Here is a 16,814-nt window from a genome sequence, read left to right as displayed (position 1 = left end):
AATTGCATAAACTTCTTCCAAAAAAGTGAGCACTTTTTAAAATAAAACTGATCATTAAAATAGGTTCAGGTTTAGGTTTTAGGTTTTAGGTGTTAGGTTTTAGGTTTAGGTTCATAATTAGGTTTTAGGTTATAGGTTATAAGTTTAGGTTATAGGTTATAAGTTAAGGTTTAGGTTATAGGTTTTGGTTTAGGTTTAGGTTAAGGTTTAGGCTTAGGTTATAGGTTTAAGTTTTAGTTATAGGTTATAGTATATAGGTTATAGCTTTAGGGAATTAAGAATAGGTTAAGGTTAAGGTTAAGGTTTAGGTTTAGGAAATCGAGTCCGAGTTCGGGATCGGGTTTAGGTTTGGGTTATCAAGTTTAAGTTTAAGTTTAGGTTAGGGAGTTGAGATTAGGATTAGGTGTAGGTTTAGGTTCAAGGATTTGAAAATACATTTCGATTTTAGGTTTAGGTTTAGGTTTTAGGCTAATGTTTAGGTTATAAGTGCAGGTAATAGGTTTAGTTTATGTTAGGTTATAGGTTAACGTTTAGGTTTAGGAAATCGAGTTCGGGTTCGGGATCGGGTTTAGGTTTGGATTAGGGAGTTGAGATTAGGATTAGGTGTAGGTTTAGGTTTAGGGATTTGAGAATACATTTAGGTTTAGGTTAAGGTTTAGGTTTAGGTTTAGGTTTAGCTTATAAGCAATAGGTTTTAGGTTTAGGTTTAAGCTATAGGTTACAGGTTTAGGTTACAAGATAAAAGTTTAGGGAATTGAGAATAGGTTAAGGTTTAGGTTTAGGAAATCGGGTTCGGGTTCGAGATCGGGTTTAGGTTTGGGTTTTCAAGTTCAGGTTTAAGTTTAGGTTAGGGAGTTGAGATTAGGATTAGGTGTAGGTTTAGGTTTAAGGATTCGAGAATACATTTAGGTTTTAGGTTTAGGTTAAGGTTTAGGTTTAGGTTTAGGAAATTGAGAATAGGTTAAGGTTTAGGTTTAGGAAATCAGGTTCGGGTTCGGGATCGGGTTTGGGTTTTGGTTTTCAAGTTTAGGTTTAGGTTTAGGTTAGGGAGTTGAGATTAGGATTAGGTGTAGATTTAGGTTTAGGGATTTGAGAATACATTAAGGTTTAAGTTTAAGAAATCGGGTTTGGGTTCGGGATCGGGTTTAGGTTTGAGTTTTCAAGTTTAGGTTTAGGTATAGGTTAGGGAGTTAAGATTAGGATTAGGTGTAGGTTTAGGTTTAGGGATTTGAGAATACATTTAGGTTATAAGTTTATGTTTAGGTTATAGGTTTAGGTTAAGGTATAGGTTTAGGTTTCGGTTTAGGTTATAAGCAATGGGTTTAGGGAATTGAGAATAAGTTAAGGTTTAGGTTGAGGAAATCGGGTTCGGGTTCGGGATCGGGTTTAGGTTTGAGTTTTCAAGTTTAGGTTTAGGTTTAGGTTAGGAAGTTGAGATTAGGATTAGGTGTAGGTTTAGGTTAAGGGATTTGAGAATACATTTAGGTTTAAGGTTTATATTTAGGTTATAGGTTACATGTTTAGGTTAAGGCTATAGGTTATAGGTTTAGGTTAAGGTTTAGGTTAAGGTTTAGATTTAGGTTTAAGGATTTGAGAATACATTTAGGTTTTGGGTTTAGGTTTAGGTTATAGGTTACAGGTTTAGGTTTATGCTATAAGTTATAGGTTTAGGTTACGGTTTAGGTTTAAGTTTAGGTTATAAGCTATAGGTTTAGGGAATTGAGAATAGGTTAAGGTTTAAGTTTAGGAAATCAGGTTCGGGTTCGGGTTCGGGTTTAGGTTTGAGTTTTCAAGTTTAGGTTTAGGTTTAGGTTAGGGAGTTGAGATTATGATTAGGTGTAGGTTTAGGTTTAGGGATTTGAGAATACATTTAGGTTTTAGGTTTATGTTTAGGTTATAGGTTTAGGTTAAGGTATAAGTTTAGGTTTCGGTTTATGTTATAAGCAATTGGTTTAAGGAATTAAGAATAGGTTAAGGTTTAGGTTTAAGAAATCAGGTTCGGGTTCGGGATCGGGTTTAGGTTTTGGTTTTCAAGTTTAGGTTTAGGTTTAGGTTAGAGAGTTGAGATTAGGATGAGGTGTAGGTTTAGGTTTAGAGATTTGAGAATACATTTAGGTTATAGGTTTAGGTTTAGGTTATATGTTATAGGTTTAGGTTAAGACTATAGGTTATAGGTTTAGGTTAAGGTTTAGGTTTAGGTTTAAGGATTTGATAATACATTTAGGTTTTAGGTTTAGGTTTAGGTTTAGGTTAAGGTTTAGGTTTAAGTTTAGGTTATAAACTATAGGTTTAGGGAATTGAGAATAGGTTAGGTTAAGGTTTAGGTTTAGGAAATCGAGTTCGGGTTCGGGATTGGGTTTAGGTTTGAGTTTTCAAGTTTAGGTTTAGGTTCAGGTTAGGGAGTCGAGATTAGGATTAGGTGTATGTTTAGGTTTAGGGATTTGAGAATACATTTAGATTTTAGGTTATGTTTAGGTTATAGGTTATAGGTTTAGGTTAAGGTATAAGTTTAGCTTTCGGTTTAGGTTATAAGCAATTGGTTTAGGGAATTGAGAATAGGTTAAGGTTTAGGTTTAGGAATTCGGGTTCGGATTCGGGATCGGGTTTAGGTTTTGGTTTTCAAGTTTAGGTTTAGGTTTAGGTGAGGGAGTTGAGATTAGGATTAGGTGTAGGTTTAGGTTTAGGGATTTGAGAATACATTTAGGTTTTAGGTTTAGGTTTAAGCTATAGGTTACAGGTTTAGGTTAAGGTTATAGGTTATAGGTTTAGGTTAAGGTTTAGGTTAAGGTTTAGATTTAGGTTTAAGGATTTAAGAATACATTTAGGTTTTAGGTTTATGTTTAGGTTATAGGTTATAGGTATAGGTTTAGGTTTAGGTTAAGGTATAGGTTTTGGTTTCGGTTTTGGTTATAAGCAATAGGTTTAGGGAATTGAGAATAGGTTAAGGTTTAGGTTTAGGAAATCGGGTTTGGGTTCAGGATCGGGTTTAGGTTTGAGTTGTCAAGTTTAGGTTTAGGTTTAGGTTAGGGAGTTTATATTAGGATTAGGTGTAGGTTTAGGTTTAAGGATTTGAGAATACATTAGGTTTTAAGTTTAGGTTTAGGTTATAGGTTATAGGTTTAGGTTTAGGTTTGGTTTTGGTTTTGATTTAGGTTATATATTATAGGTTTAGGTTAAGGTTTAGGGAAAGGTGGTTTTGATTTAGGTTATAGGTTATAGGTTTAGGTTAAGGTATAAGTTTAGCTTTCGGTTTAGGTTATAAGCAATTGGTTTAGGGAATTGAGAATAGGTTAAGGTTTAGGTTTAGGAAATCGGGTTCGGGTTCGGGATCGGGTTTAGGTTTGGGTTATCAAGTTTAGGTTTAGGTTTAGGTTAGGGAGTTTATATTAGGATTAGGTGTAGGTTTAGGTTTAGGTTTAGGGATTTGAGAATACATTAGGTTTTAGGTTTAGGTTTAGGTTATAGGTTATAGGTTTAGGTTTAGGTTTAGGTTTAGGTTTGGTTTTGGTTTTGATTTAGGTTATAGGTTATAGGTTTAGGTTAAGGTTTAGAGAAAGGTGGTTTTGATTTAGGTTATAGGTTATAAGTTTAGATTAAGGTATAAGTTTAGCTTTCGGTTTAGGTTATAAGCAATTGGTTTAGGGAATTGAGAATAGGTTAAGGTTTAGGTTTAGGAAATCGAGTTCGGGTTCGGGATCGGGTTTAGGTTTTGGTTTTCAAGTTTAGGTTTAGGTTTAGGTGAGGGAGTTGAGATTAAGATTAGGTGTAGGTTTAGGTTTAGGGATTTGAGAATACATTTAGGTTTTAGGTTTAGGTTAAGGCTATAGGTTACAGGTTTAGGTTAAGGCTATAGGTTATAGGTCTAGGTTAAGGTTTAGGTTCAGGTTTAGATTTAGGTTTAATGATTTGAGAATACATTTAGGTTTTAGGTTTATGTTTAGGTTATAGGTTATAGGTTTAGGTTTACGTTTAGGTTAAGGTATAGGTTCTGGTTTCGGTTTAGGTTATAAGCTATAGGTTTAGAGAATTGAGAATAGGTTAAGGTTTAGGTTTAGGAAATCGAGTTTCGGTTCAGGATCGGGTTTAGGTTTGGGTTATCAAGTTTAGGTTTAGGTTTAGGTTAGGGAGTTTAGATTAGGATTAGGTGTAGGTTTAGGTTTAGGGATTTGAGAATACATTAGGTTTTAGGTTTAGGTTTAGGTTTAGATTTGGTTTTGGTTTTGATTTAGGTTATAGGTTATAGGTTTAGGTTAAGGTTTAGGGAAATGTGGTTTTGATTTAGGTTATAGGTTATAGGTTTAGGTTTAGGTTTTGATTTATGTTATAGGTTATAGGTTTAGGTTAGGGTTTAGGTTTAGGTTATAGGTTTTGGGATTTAAGAATGGGTTCGGGTTTAGGTTATAGGTTTTGGTTATAGGTTATAGGTTTTGGTTAATGTTTATGTTTAGGTTATAGGTTTTGGGATTTGAGAATGGGTTCGGGTTTAGGTTATAGGTTTTGGGATTTGAGAATGGGTTCGGGTTTAGGTTATAGGTTTTGGTTTTGGTTTAGGTTATAGGTTTTGGGATTAGAGAATGAGTTCGAGTTTAGGTTATAAGTTTTGGTTTTGGTTTAGGTTTAGGTTATAGGTTTTTGAATTTGAGAATGGGTCATGGTTTAGGTTTAGGAAATCGGGTTCGGGATCGGGTTAGGTTATAGGTTAAGGTTTAGGGATTTGAGTTTAGGCTATAGGTTTAGGTTTAGGTTTAGGTTTAGGTTAAGGTTGAAGTTTAGGTTATAAGTTAAGGTTTTAGGTCATAGGTTTTGGTTTAGGTTAAGGGTATGGTCCCTGCAAATACAGATATAAACACGGCCATCCGACACAAATTGCCAGGCCCTTCCAATGCTGTCCATAAAAAATGGACAGCTTCATCATGGTCATAATAGCGGTTCCCTCTTTCCAGGGAACCCCGCTCTTCCGGATAGCTCCGACGCACATCCGGGTCTGCTCCATCAATTTCGAGTTAATACATAAACATGGCCTGTCCAAATGGTCAGGCCACTCCAATGCTGTCCATAGGAAATGGACAGCTTCATCATGGTCATAACAGCGGTTCCCACCTTCCAGGGACCCCCGCTCAACATCCGGATAGCTCCGACGCACATCCGGGTCTGCTCGATCAATTTGTATTAAATACATAAACATGGCCTGTCCAAATGGCCAAGCCACTCCAATGCTGTCCATAGGAAATGGACAGCTTCATCATGGTCATAACAGCGGTTCCCACCTTCTAGGGACCCCCGCTCAACATCCAGATAGCTCCGACGCACATCCGGGTCTACTCCATCAATTTCGAGCTAATACATTTAAAAATAAAATAATTATATCTAAAAGCATCTGGATACCTGGAGAAGGCCTCCCATATTCGTATTGTTCGTTACTCATCCCTTTGTCTATAAGCCATAATCGACCAACACTTTCTATTGCTACCTGTACTCTGAAACCAACACAAATATAACTGGGAAACAATATAAGGAATAAGAAAAAATCAAGAAAATATTTACTAAATAAAAAATTTCCAATTTATGAGTAAGGTTCAATTTATTAGTCAGATACATCCAGCTAGACCAAATCTGCTTCTTTTTTTCTAGATTGAAACAGGGTAGATAGTTGATGATCTTTTCATATATAACCAATGTGACATATGGAGAGATGGACTCACAATTATGCCATGTGCCTCACTCAGACATCTCCTAACAAATTTTCTTTCTAATACAACAAAAAAGCTCATCACTTGTCCATCCTCTGTTCATGAAACAAAATGAAGGTTCTTCTTGAAACAATGCTGGGTTTCAAAATCAATTTGAAAACCACTATATATAAGCGTGTTTTGCATAAATGATAAAAGCCATATATATAAGATCTTGATGTCACCAAAGAATATATCAAAATCAATTTGAAGGCATTGTGGATAAGTGCATTTTGCAGATAAGTATGATAAAAGGGTGTGAAATACCTACAGAGACTGTCCAGACATCACACGAACATATCATGACAGTTTTACATTCAAATAAACCATTCCATTCATCCATCATATAGATGGATCTAGCAACTATAGCTAGTAATGAAGGCTTGCACATTCAGTTCCAAGTAATCATATACAACAAATATATAGGAGACCATAGGTACCTGCATATAACATAGTGGTAAGAGTAATGGAAAAGAAGTAAAACTAGTAAGTAGCAATCCCATGAAATAGGACACCCTTCTACAACCTAAAAACTCACTTTCTTTTATAAGAAAGTGTGTGTGAGATACAGAGATAGGATATACCCTAGAGAGCGAGAGAGAGGTTTACCTTGACAATTGCTATAAACATCTCCCTTAAACTCCACTTCCTGAACCAACGGACACTCACACACCCTTCCACGGAATGTATCATGAAGAAACAAAGCAACTTTCAGCATACATGGAAACGTCTCAACTTGTATGCTAGGCTAATTGTACCCTTTAATGTACAGTCTCTTGAATTGGTGCAAACCATACCTGAATTGTTGTACACATCATTTGATTTCCAACCTCCCCAGGGAGTAGATTGATCAGATTGAATGGCCTACTTCATTGCTTACTTCTTTTTCATCAGCATCTGCACCTAGACATTCATTGCTTACTTCTTTTTCATTAGAAATGGTGCTTAGCAAATGGAGGAAATCATACACATCTGTTACGACATCTAGATTTGATGCCACCTAGCAAAAAGAAGAAAGAAGGTGATTCATATTTATGCTTATGAAACAAAGTCTAATAGTTTACATAGCTAGGTTATTAAACTAATAAATTCTAAGAAAAATAGCAAGTGCCAAGACCTATAGCATAAAAAAATAATCGTTGCATGGGTTAACAATCAAAGAACAATGGTAAAGGGAAGAAAACTAACTTCTTTCTTGCTCCACATAATCTAGTTGGGGCGTCATATTAGTTCATGTAAGATTCGCGGACACCACATGCATATAAATTAGTTCATGTAAGACCTGAGGACACCACATGCATATAAATACAATCATTAAAATCTGAAAAACATTAAAATCAATCAATGTGCATCAGATAACTAGAAAAAGCCTCTAATTACCTTAGTTCCAATCAAAACACCAGAAAACAAGTACCCGGCATCCTCAACTCCCATTGATTTTCATCAAATAAACACAAACTTCAAAAACTAATAAACAAAAAAGTATCTACATGACCACTCCATTTTTTAGATAATCCAAGTATGAAGAACATCTGGGTCAATACATATGCATCAAATTGCTTGAGAACATCCCAAGTTCCCTTTATTTTGGTCCCAAAAAAAAAAAATCCCGGAAACAAGTACCCATCATCCTAAATTCCCATCAATTAATATAACATGATCACATAAACTTCAAAAACTGCCAAATGCAAAAGTACCCACATGAGCTTCGCTTACATGTAACATAAATGATGTGTACAACACTCCATTAATTATGCCAAGTCCAAATAACTTGAAAGTGCCCCAAATTCCATTGGTTTCAGTCCAAGAACACCCAAAAGCAACTACTAATCATCAAAAACTCCCATTGATTCACATCAAGTAATCCCACAAATTTTAAGAATTGATAAATGCAAAAGCACCCACACAAGATTCCATCATCTAAACCACAAAAAATTATAATAAAACTGCACAACACTTCATTTTTCAACCAATATGCATCAAACTGCTTAGGAACATCCCAAATTTCATTGGTTTTTCATCCCAAAACAATTGAAAACAGCCCACACATCATCCTAAAGTCACATTGATTTTCACCAAATCAAAGAAAGTTCAAAAGGAGAGATACCCATATGAGATTTCCTTCTTGACAATAGAAAAATTATTACAGTAGAATCCAAATGGATTCACATCAAATGATTACACAGACTTGAAGAACTGATAAATGCAAAAGCACTCAAATGAGATTCTGTTACATATAATAGAAAAAACCCACATAATACTCCTTAGGCTGAAATTACTGTAATCAAAGTGGCCATGTTTCCGTATATGCTAGATCAATAGGGAGCTAAGAAAAATATAGAACCTCAAAAAAATCATGCTAGTCCACCCATATTTATCAGCTTGATATCCCAGAAGCCTTTTTAAAAAATAGAAATCATTATAAAAACTAAATAAAGAAGAAAGAAAAAGCTACTTGGAATCAATAGTAAAGCAACATAGGAAGGGAAAAATTAGCTTTGTTTCATTCATAAAACCTTTGTGATTGTCCAATTTCAGGCTTGGATATCATCTCTTGCAGTCAAATAGAACATATGAAAATAAGGTTAAATAGATGTATCTAAAGAATCTCTTAGTTCCAACACAATTCAAAGCAAATAGGAAAAGTAGTAGAAACTTTTAAGAGGTAGGATCTTTGGTAGGGAAAATTTTGGAAGCATGGTCCATCCACGATGAAAACCCATCTCAACAGTCTAGATCACCAAGCAATGGGCCTTTCTAACTCATTGGCTATTTGAAAATCAAAGTGTAAATGTGTAGGAAATAGAAATGATCCTGTTCATCAGCAATATACTAAGATTTGGTATGAAGCCCCGTATACCATCCAATCAACATCCTCATTGACTCCAATTGTCCAATCAATGGGTTACCTCTATGATGGGTTAAAACACAAAAATCATGCACAAAGTTAATTGTGAAATTTCACTTTATTAATCTATAGGAATGGGCAAAAGTAATCGACATTTTCTAGAATTCATGATGAGGAAGCAACCCACAAAATTGGTAGTTATTTTTATTCAAGTCCAACTTGGAAGCAACATAACCACAATTTGGAGCCCAAACAGTTGCTGAGGAAATCACAACTTGTTTAATTTCCACTCTATTAGACTAATAGCTGCAATTCAGTTCAATAATGCATCTAAACACACCTTATATGTTCCTAACCACAACGAATTATTTTATTTTATTTTAAATGAAATACAGCACTTTGGAATTCTTATAATGCAATTGCTTCATCATGTTTCATGAAATTTCATTTCCAATCAGCTAAAGTATCACAATCTCTCTAAAGGAAGATAAATATTTTACCTGATCAATACATATCTGAAACTTTCTAGATGACATTTTCTTTTGGTTTTGCATAAGAACACATCACAAAACACATTAGATAAGTTTAAATATTTGCAGCTATCAGTGTATAACAAGCTTTGCCTGTCTGGCCTCTATATTATGAACTAATACCAGAGAATCCACACGTCAATATTACATCAAAGATTACGACTAATTCAATGCATAAATACTGCTGATATCCAAATCTCTGATCTTTACATTCCATCTTAAAGCCAGTGGCCACATCAACAGAGTTCTAAGAATTTTTAATTTCAGAAAAACTCTGCTACTTGAAAGATGTTTGTGTACATGTGTATCATTCACTAAACTCTGCCAGAGTATCAAACCCCTTTTGTGGAATAGGCCTGCAAAAGAGAAACTTTGATACTCTCATAAGCATGCATGGCCATCTCACACATGTCCTCCAAAAGGCTTTCCGAGAGAGATAAAGCCCTAAAATGATCTGTAAAAATAGATGAATGGCATGGATAAAATATATACATCATGGTGGGGCCATAGATCATGGTGATGCTGCAGAGGAAATCGGATTGCATACTGAGTTACTCAGTACGCTCTTATTGTACTGAGTAAACTCAGTAGGGCCCACCTTAATCCCTAAGGGCCCGTTTGGCCGGTCGGATTGGAAGGGATTGGATGGTATTGGAAGGGATTGGAAGTCAAATCCTGGGATTGGCCTGGCGTGCCAAACAGAGTCGGTGATCTGATCCCAATCCCAGGTATCTCAAGACAATCCGCTGACATCACCATCATTACATTTAAATCCCATCAAATCCACCCTAATCCTTTAAAAATGCCTGGGACGTGTTTGGTTTGAGGGATTAGAAGGGATGAGAAAGTTTAAAACCGAGATTGGCCGGGCGCACCAAACAGACTGGATATAGCAATCCAGGGATATATCAATCCCATGGATCTCCAGACAATCCACTGACAACACCATTATTACCTAGAAATCCATGCCATCCACCCTAATACCATTCAAACCCTTCCAATCCACCCGGCCAAACGGGCCCTAAATCCCTAAATCCCCAAATCCCTAAATCCCTAAATCCCCAAATCCCTAAATCCCTAAATTCCCAAATCCCTAAATCCCCAAATCCCCAAATCGTTTCAATCGGTATTGAGATTGAGAGAGAGAGAGAGTGAGAGAGAGAGAGAGAGAGAGATACCTCGTGTGGATGCGTGAGAGAGAGCACCGAGAGAGACAGAGAAACAGAGAGACGGCGCGGTGAAGAGAGGACCGAGAGAGAGAGAGAGAGGATGCGCGCGCGCGCGCTCGCGAGAGAGAGAGAGAGAGAGAGAGAGAGAGAGAGAGAGGGCGGCGAGGGAGGGCGGCGTGGGGCAGCAGGGGTGAGAGAGAGACAGAGAAAGAGAGAGAGAGGGAGGGAATGAGAGATGGGCGCGCGCGGTCTGTTTTGAGCGCGCGCCCAAGGTGCTCTGTGGGCCCTACCATGATGTATGTGTTTCATCCATTCCGTTCATCCATTTTTAAAGATCATTTTAGAGGTTTATGCCAAAAATTAGAGGGATATAAATCTCAGGTGGTTTACACCACATGAGAACAATAGTGATTGGATATCCACCATTAAATTCCTCCAAAGGCCCACTGTACTGTTTATTTGACATCTAATCTGTTGATTTGGTCATACAAGATCAGATGAAGAGAAAAAAACAAAAATCAGCTTGATCCAAAACTTTTATGGCTACCAAAATGTTTTTAATGATCGACGCTCATTCAACATTGTTTCCTGTAATGTGGTCCACTTGAGATTTGGATATATCTCATTTTTGGTCTCATAATGTAAAATTATCAGAAAAAATATATGGACGGCATGGATGAAACACATACATCATGGTGGGGCCACAGAGCACCGACCATCGGCCATTGGTAGGTGTTGGGCGAACAACAAATCTGATCCCAAGCGTACTAAGTAAACCCTGTGAGGCCCACCATGATTTACTCATTTTATCCACTCCATCCATCCATTTTAACATATAATTTTATTACATAAGCTCAAAATTGAGGCCTATAAAAATCTGAAGTGCACCACATTATAGGAAATAATATAAACTAAACGTTTACCATTGAAAATTTTTGGGAGGCCACTAAAGTTTTGGATCAAGTTGATATTTTAGTTTTTCCCTTCATCCATGTATTTGTAAAAATACATCATGGTTGGGCCCACACAGCACCAACCACAAGCCATTGGATGATGTAGGGGAGGAGCCAATTCATTTCCCTTATTTGTGGTGTGGTCCATTTAATCTTTGGATATGATTCATTTTTTGGATAATTCTATAAAATGATATCGAAAAATAGATGAATGGTGTGGGTTGATCCCAAATTTTCAGTAAATCCATAATTCAAGTGGACCATGCCACACAAAACGGTGTGGAATAATGACTTCCACCGTTGATACCTTCCTTGGGCCCACAGTAATGTTTATTTGTCATCCAACATGTTCATAATATCAAAAAAAAAAATATGAATGAAGGGAAAACACAAACATCAGTCTAAATGTAGGCCACACCACATAATATAATGGAGGGGTTTCCTTATAACATTCATAATCATATATTGGGCCTGCCTAAATTTGATTCACATATCCAACCCACTCATTATGTGTGTCCCACTTGGATGAGGGGTCAGACCAATTTTCAACTGCATCCATGTCTGTATTAACTTATAAACAGGTTGGATCTCAAATAAACACCGCGGCGGGCCCTAAGAAGGTTTCAATAGTGGGTGTCACTATCCCACTCTTTTCTATGGTGGGTCCACTTGAACTTTGGATTTGCCCTGTCAGTCAGATGCACCATTCCATGGTGGCCACGACCTTAAAAATAAAGTCAATCCATGACTTGGGTGGGCCACACCACATACTATAGTTGAGAGGGTTACCCTCCCATTAAAACATTCATAATCATTTATTGGGCCCACCTAGATGTGGTTCATAGATCCAACCCATTCATTATACACGTGTCCCACTTGGATGAGGAGTCAACCCAAGTTTCACACACATCCAAAACTCATGTGGGCCCCACCAATTGAATGCTTTTATATGTTTTAGGGATGTCTTCAAACAGTTTTAGATGCTATGGCTCACCTAAGTTTTGTATACGACTATTTTTGGACTTAAATGGGACACATCAAATGCATGGTGTTGATGTTCTACATACATCATGGTGGGGCGCACACAGATTAACCTCATGGGAAGTTCCCAAGAGGTGACCTTATAGCACCATTTCACTATTTAGATAACTCCTTCATGGGTGTTACTCTAACCGTGTATGGCCCACCTTGATATATTTTATGTATATCGACATCGTCCATATATTTTTTCATCATATATTTAGGATGTGATTTCAAATCATAAGAACTCAATAATCTCAGGTGGGTCATGAAATCGCTCTTATAATGATTTTTTCACCTTTGAATTTTGTTGTTTTGATGAGGCTGTATGTTGAATTCCAGGGGTTGTAGGGTTTGATTTTGTTTTCTTGTTAAAGATTGTTTGATTCTACTAGTGGTGTTTGGAAACTAACCTCTGATATTAATTTGATTCCATTTGGAAAAAATTCTGTCTGTGTCAATGTCTTGTGTTTCTGCAAGTTCTAGGGTTTCTAGTGAGACTTATGTGTTATGTTTTACTATTTTGGAGTCCTTGGAGCTAATATGTGGGGGCCGACTGTGGATGGGTGGAGAGCTGTGAATGCCTTTCATGGAACAATCTCTACCACTTGATTGGTGGACTTGGTACGATTGGATGGATGTTGGTCGTCTTTTTTTTTTTTTCTTTTTTTGAGATTCCATTTGGCTTAATTAACTATATTCCAGTTCCTTTTTAATTAATAAGCAGCTTAAACTATATCTAAGCTGTGCAAGTTTACATCTCATTGCTTTGGAGATGAGTTAATAGCCGAAAAATGATAACATGAGAATGGCCTATACTAATGTATGCATTTGGTACCAATTCTTAATGTTGGCAACACCTGGCATACCTGTACCCTGTCCAAAGGTCACACTGATTGGATGATCTTAACTGTCTGAAATTGCCGTTGGATTAATTTGGACCATTTTCTTTTTGACTATTCTGAGGAACATTGACTTGTACTATTCTTTTTAAACATCTATATGCTTCAATCTTCTTTGGTCTGCACTTGGGTTGAAGGGCACATCTATTCTGTTGGGTAGAACACTTATTTTATATATCATAATGATTGGATAATCTCAACCATCTGATATTACCGTTGAATTTAGACCATTTTCTTTTTTACCAAGGTATTGAGGAACTTGGATTTGCACTCCTCTTTCTTAAACGTGTATATATTTTTTTTTAACATCGAGTTAACACTCTTCTTCTTCTTTTTCTTTTTCTTTTTTCTTTTCATGTTTACATGTTTTTTATCCCACATTGTGTATTGTAGGCCACATCTATTCAATTTGGTATAGATCCTTTTTTTTTTTCGATTTTTCTTGTCAAAATACAAAATCTAGTTTTCTTTTTTAAAATATATATTTTTTTACATTTTTCAATTTTTTCACAATTTTGTTTAATTTCTTTTTTTTTTTTCAAAATATCATTTTTTAATCTCACTTTTGTTATATAACTTTTTAATTTTTGTTGTCAAAATACAAAATCTAGTTTTCTTTTTTTAAAAAAAAAAATATATATATTTTTTTACAATTTGACAATTTTTTCACAATTTCATTTCATTTTTAAAATTTTCTTTTTCAAAATATTATTTTTTTATTGAAATCTTGTTATATAACTTTTTAATTTTTCTTTTCAAAATACAAAATCTAGTTTTCTTATATATATATATATATATATATATATATATATATATATATATATATATATATATATATATATATATATATATATATATATTTACAATTTGTCAATTTTTTCACAATTTTGTTTAATTTTTAAAATTTTCTTTTTCAAAATATCACTTTTGTTATGTAACTTTTTAATTTTTCTTGTCAAAATACAAAATCTACTTTTCTTTTTCAAAATATATATTTTTTTACAATTTGTAAATTTTTTAACAATTTTGTTTAATTTTTAAAATTTTCTTTTTCAAAATATCATTTTTTAAATAACATTTTTGGAATATAACTTTTAAAATAAACTTTTCAAAGTACAAAATCTAGTATTCTTTTTTAAAATATATAATTATTTACAATTTGTCAATATTTTCACAATTTTGTTTAATTTTTTAAATTTTCTTTTTCAAAATATCATTTTTTAAATGTCACTTTTGTTAACTTTTTAATTTTTCTTTTCAAAATACAAAATCTAGTTTTCTTTTTTAAAATATATATTTTTTTGCAATTGGACAATTTTTTAACAATTTTGCTTAATTTTTTAAATTTTCTTCTTCAAAATATCATTTTTTAAATATCACTTTTGTTATAAAACTTTTTAATTTTTCTTTTCAAAATACAAAATCTAATTTTATTTTTTAAAATATATATTTTTTGCAATTTGACAATTTTTTTAAAATTTTATTTTTCAAAATATCATTTTCTTATCGAATTTTTTTTTTTCAAAATTATCAACATTATTAAAAGTTTTTAATTTTTATTTCAAAATCTAGATTTTTATAAAATTACATTTTTTTTCAAAATCTAAATTTTTTTTTATTAAACATTGTTAATCATTTTTCTAAGTTTTTTAACTTTTTTTTTTTTTTGGAAATTCATAAATTCTTATATTCTTATTGTTTGACTTGAGCATTAGAGACGGTTTAAGACCGTCTCTAATGTAGACGGTCCTTGACAGTCTCAAATAATCATAACAAGACAGCTAAGGACCGTCTCTAATAGAGACGGTCATTGACAGTCTCAAATAGAGACTACTAAGGACCGTCCCTAATATAGTCTCTCTTTGACAGTCTCAACTTACAGGAAAAGACGGCCAACGACCGTCTCTAATTGAGACGGCCCTTGACAGTCTTAAAGTACTAGTACGAGACGGTCAATGGCCGTCTCTAATAGGGACTGTCTTTGACCGTCTCAAATTCTGCCATATAAGACGGTCAGGGACCGTCTCTTATTCCCGACGGTCAATGGCCGTCTTTTATCTGCAGTTAACGACGGTTTTTTACCGTCTTAAATGATTTGTCAACGTTCAAAATTTTAAGACAATAATAAGGACGGTCAAGGGCCGTCTAAAAATTTAGAGACAGTTTACGGCCGTCTCTAAAGCGTCTTTAAACCAAGCAATTTTAGAGACGGTCTAGAACCGTCTCTAAATCCGTCATTTTTTTCCATTTTTCACGTAGTGTATATATATATATATATATATATATATATATATAACTGGTACATGGTTACTATCAAGTAAAATGAGTTGAATTCATTTTTTAGTAGCTCCCAAATAGGCTAGTATTGTTGCTGATGTTATTTATGAGAAATGATTCAGTGCTCTCAGTGTAATAGTGTCCTAGTTGCATTGAGATACTTGGACAACCCAATAGATTGATCTAGACCGTCCATCAGGTCTTCTACCAATTTCAATGAATTCTTCAAAATGCAAATTAGAGATTCCCACATGTTTATGTTGAAGGAATCGCGAACGAAAAATAACCGTTTTCCTCGCAATCTCTCTAACATATCTATTCCATTCAACCTACCAAGAACACCCAAAAAATGAATTCAATGTAGAATTTAAAATAAAAGTGCATTTTTTGTCTTTCGATATACTTGAAATATCCACATCCCAAGAAAAACAGAGGAGAAAGAAACCATTTTTTTCTTATTTCATAACCTTGGAATATTGCAGCCGTTCAGCTGCCAATGGAGTTTCTGGTAATCTCGTTCCGACCAGCCATTTAGAAAGGAATTGTACTGCTCATCGATCAAATAAGATCCTTCTGGATATAATTCGTCATTCACCCATCTCCCATTGAAGATATCACAATTCTCTTTGGCTGCAGGATTTGAAACTCGAGTCTCCAGACTCCGCTTCTCTTTACTGGAATTGGAATTGTAGATGATGGAAGTCAGGTTGATGGGGAAGAAGTAAGAATAGATTGAAGAGAATTGGGATATGTAAGAATTCGAGTTTGAAGTTGAATTTGTGAAAATGCGATCGAGCCACGGCGGCAAAGAACCATCGTTGGGATAGAAGATGAGGAAGATGACAAACCAAATCATAATTCCGTCCATTTCGCAGGCCCTCAATTGTACAGCTTCGATCACCCATGATCATTGCCTGAGAGAGAGAATCTAAGAGAGAGAGGGGGAGGGAGGGAGGGAGAGAATCAAAGAAAGCGAGAGATGGGTGTCGGGTTGAAGCAAGGACGGCAAGGGCGAGAGAGAGGGAGAATGAGAGAGAAAAGAGGCAGGGCTAGGGTGTTGATTAGGTGAGGGAAACAGACTGCATCTTAACCCCGCCCGGACGATAATCCTTTCCAGGCAGGGCTCTATGGGGCCCACCATGATGTAAGGGTTTTATCCTCGCTGTGCATCCCTTTTGTCATGTCATTTTACGACACGATCCCAGGAAACCATAACAAAGGAAGCAATAGTGATAATGTCCCCCGTTGAAACCTTTCTAGCCATGATGTTTATTTACCATCCAACCTATTCATAAGGTCACGTAGACTAAGAGTGAAGTGAAAATAGAATTATCAGCTTGATCCAAAACTTCTGCTGACTCCCAAGAAAATTTTAATGGTGGGCTT

The 16,814-nt window shown here is 35.2% G+C and overlaps 1 protein-coding gene across 1 annotated transcript in view; it reads right to left on the bottom strand.

Annotated features, from left to right (window-relative positions):
• LOC131254770 (protein trichome birefringence-like) overlaps positions 1-16,549 on the bottom strand; it is a 46,020-nt gene extending 29,471 nt beyond the window's left edge. The window contains exon 1 of the mRNA XM_058255497.1: positions 15,896-16,549. Coding sequence (XP_058111480.1) covers positions 15,896-16,296 — 401 coding nt within the window. The 5' untranslated portion in view covers positions 16,297-16,549. The remainder of the gene's footprint in view (positions 1-15,895) is intronic.
• Between the last annotated feature and the right edge of the window lie 265 nt (positions 16,550-16,814).

The sequence above is a fragment of the Magnolia sinica genome, chromosome 9, assembly GCF_029962835.1.
Source record: "Magnolia sinica isolate HGM2019 chromosome 9, MsV1, whole genome shotgun sequence".
Taxonomy (NCBI): Eukaryota; Viridiplantae; Streptophyta; class Magnoliopsida; order Magnoliales; family Magnoliaceae; genus Magnolia; species Magnolia sinica.
This window is presented reverse-complemented; position numbering and strand designations above follow the sequence as displayed.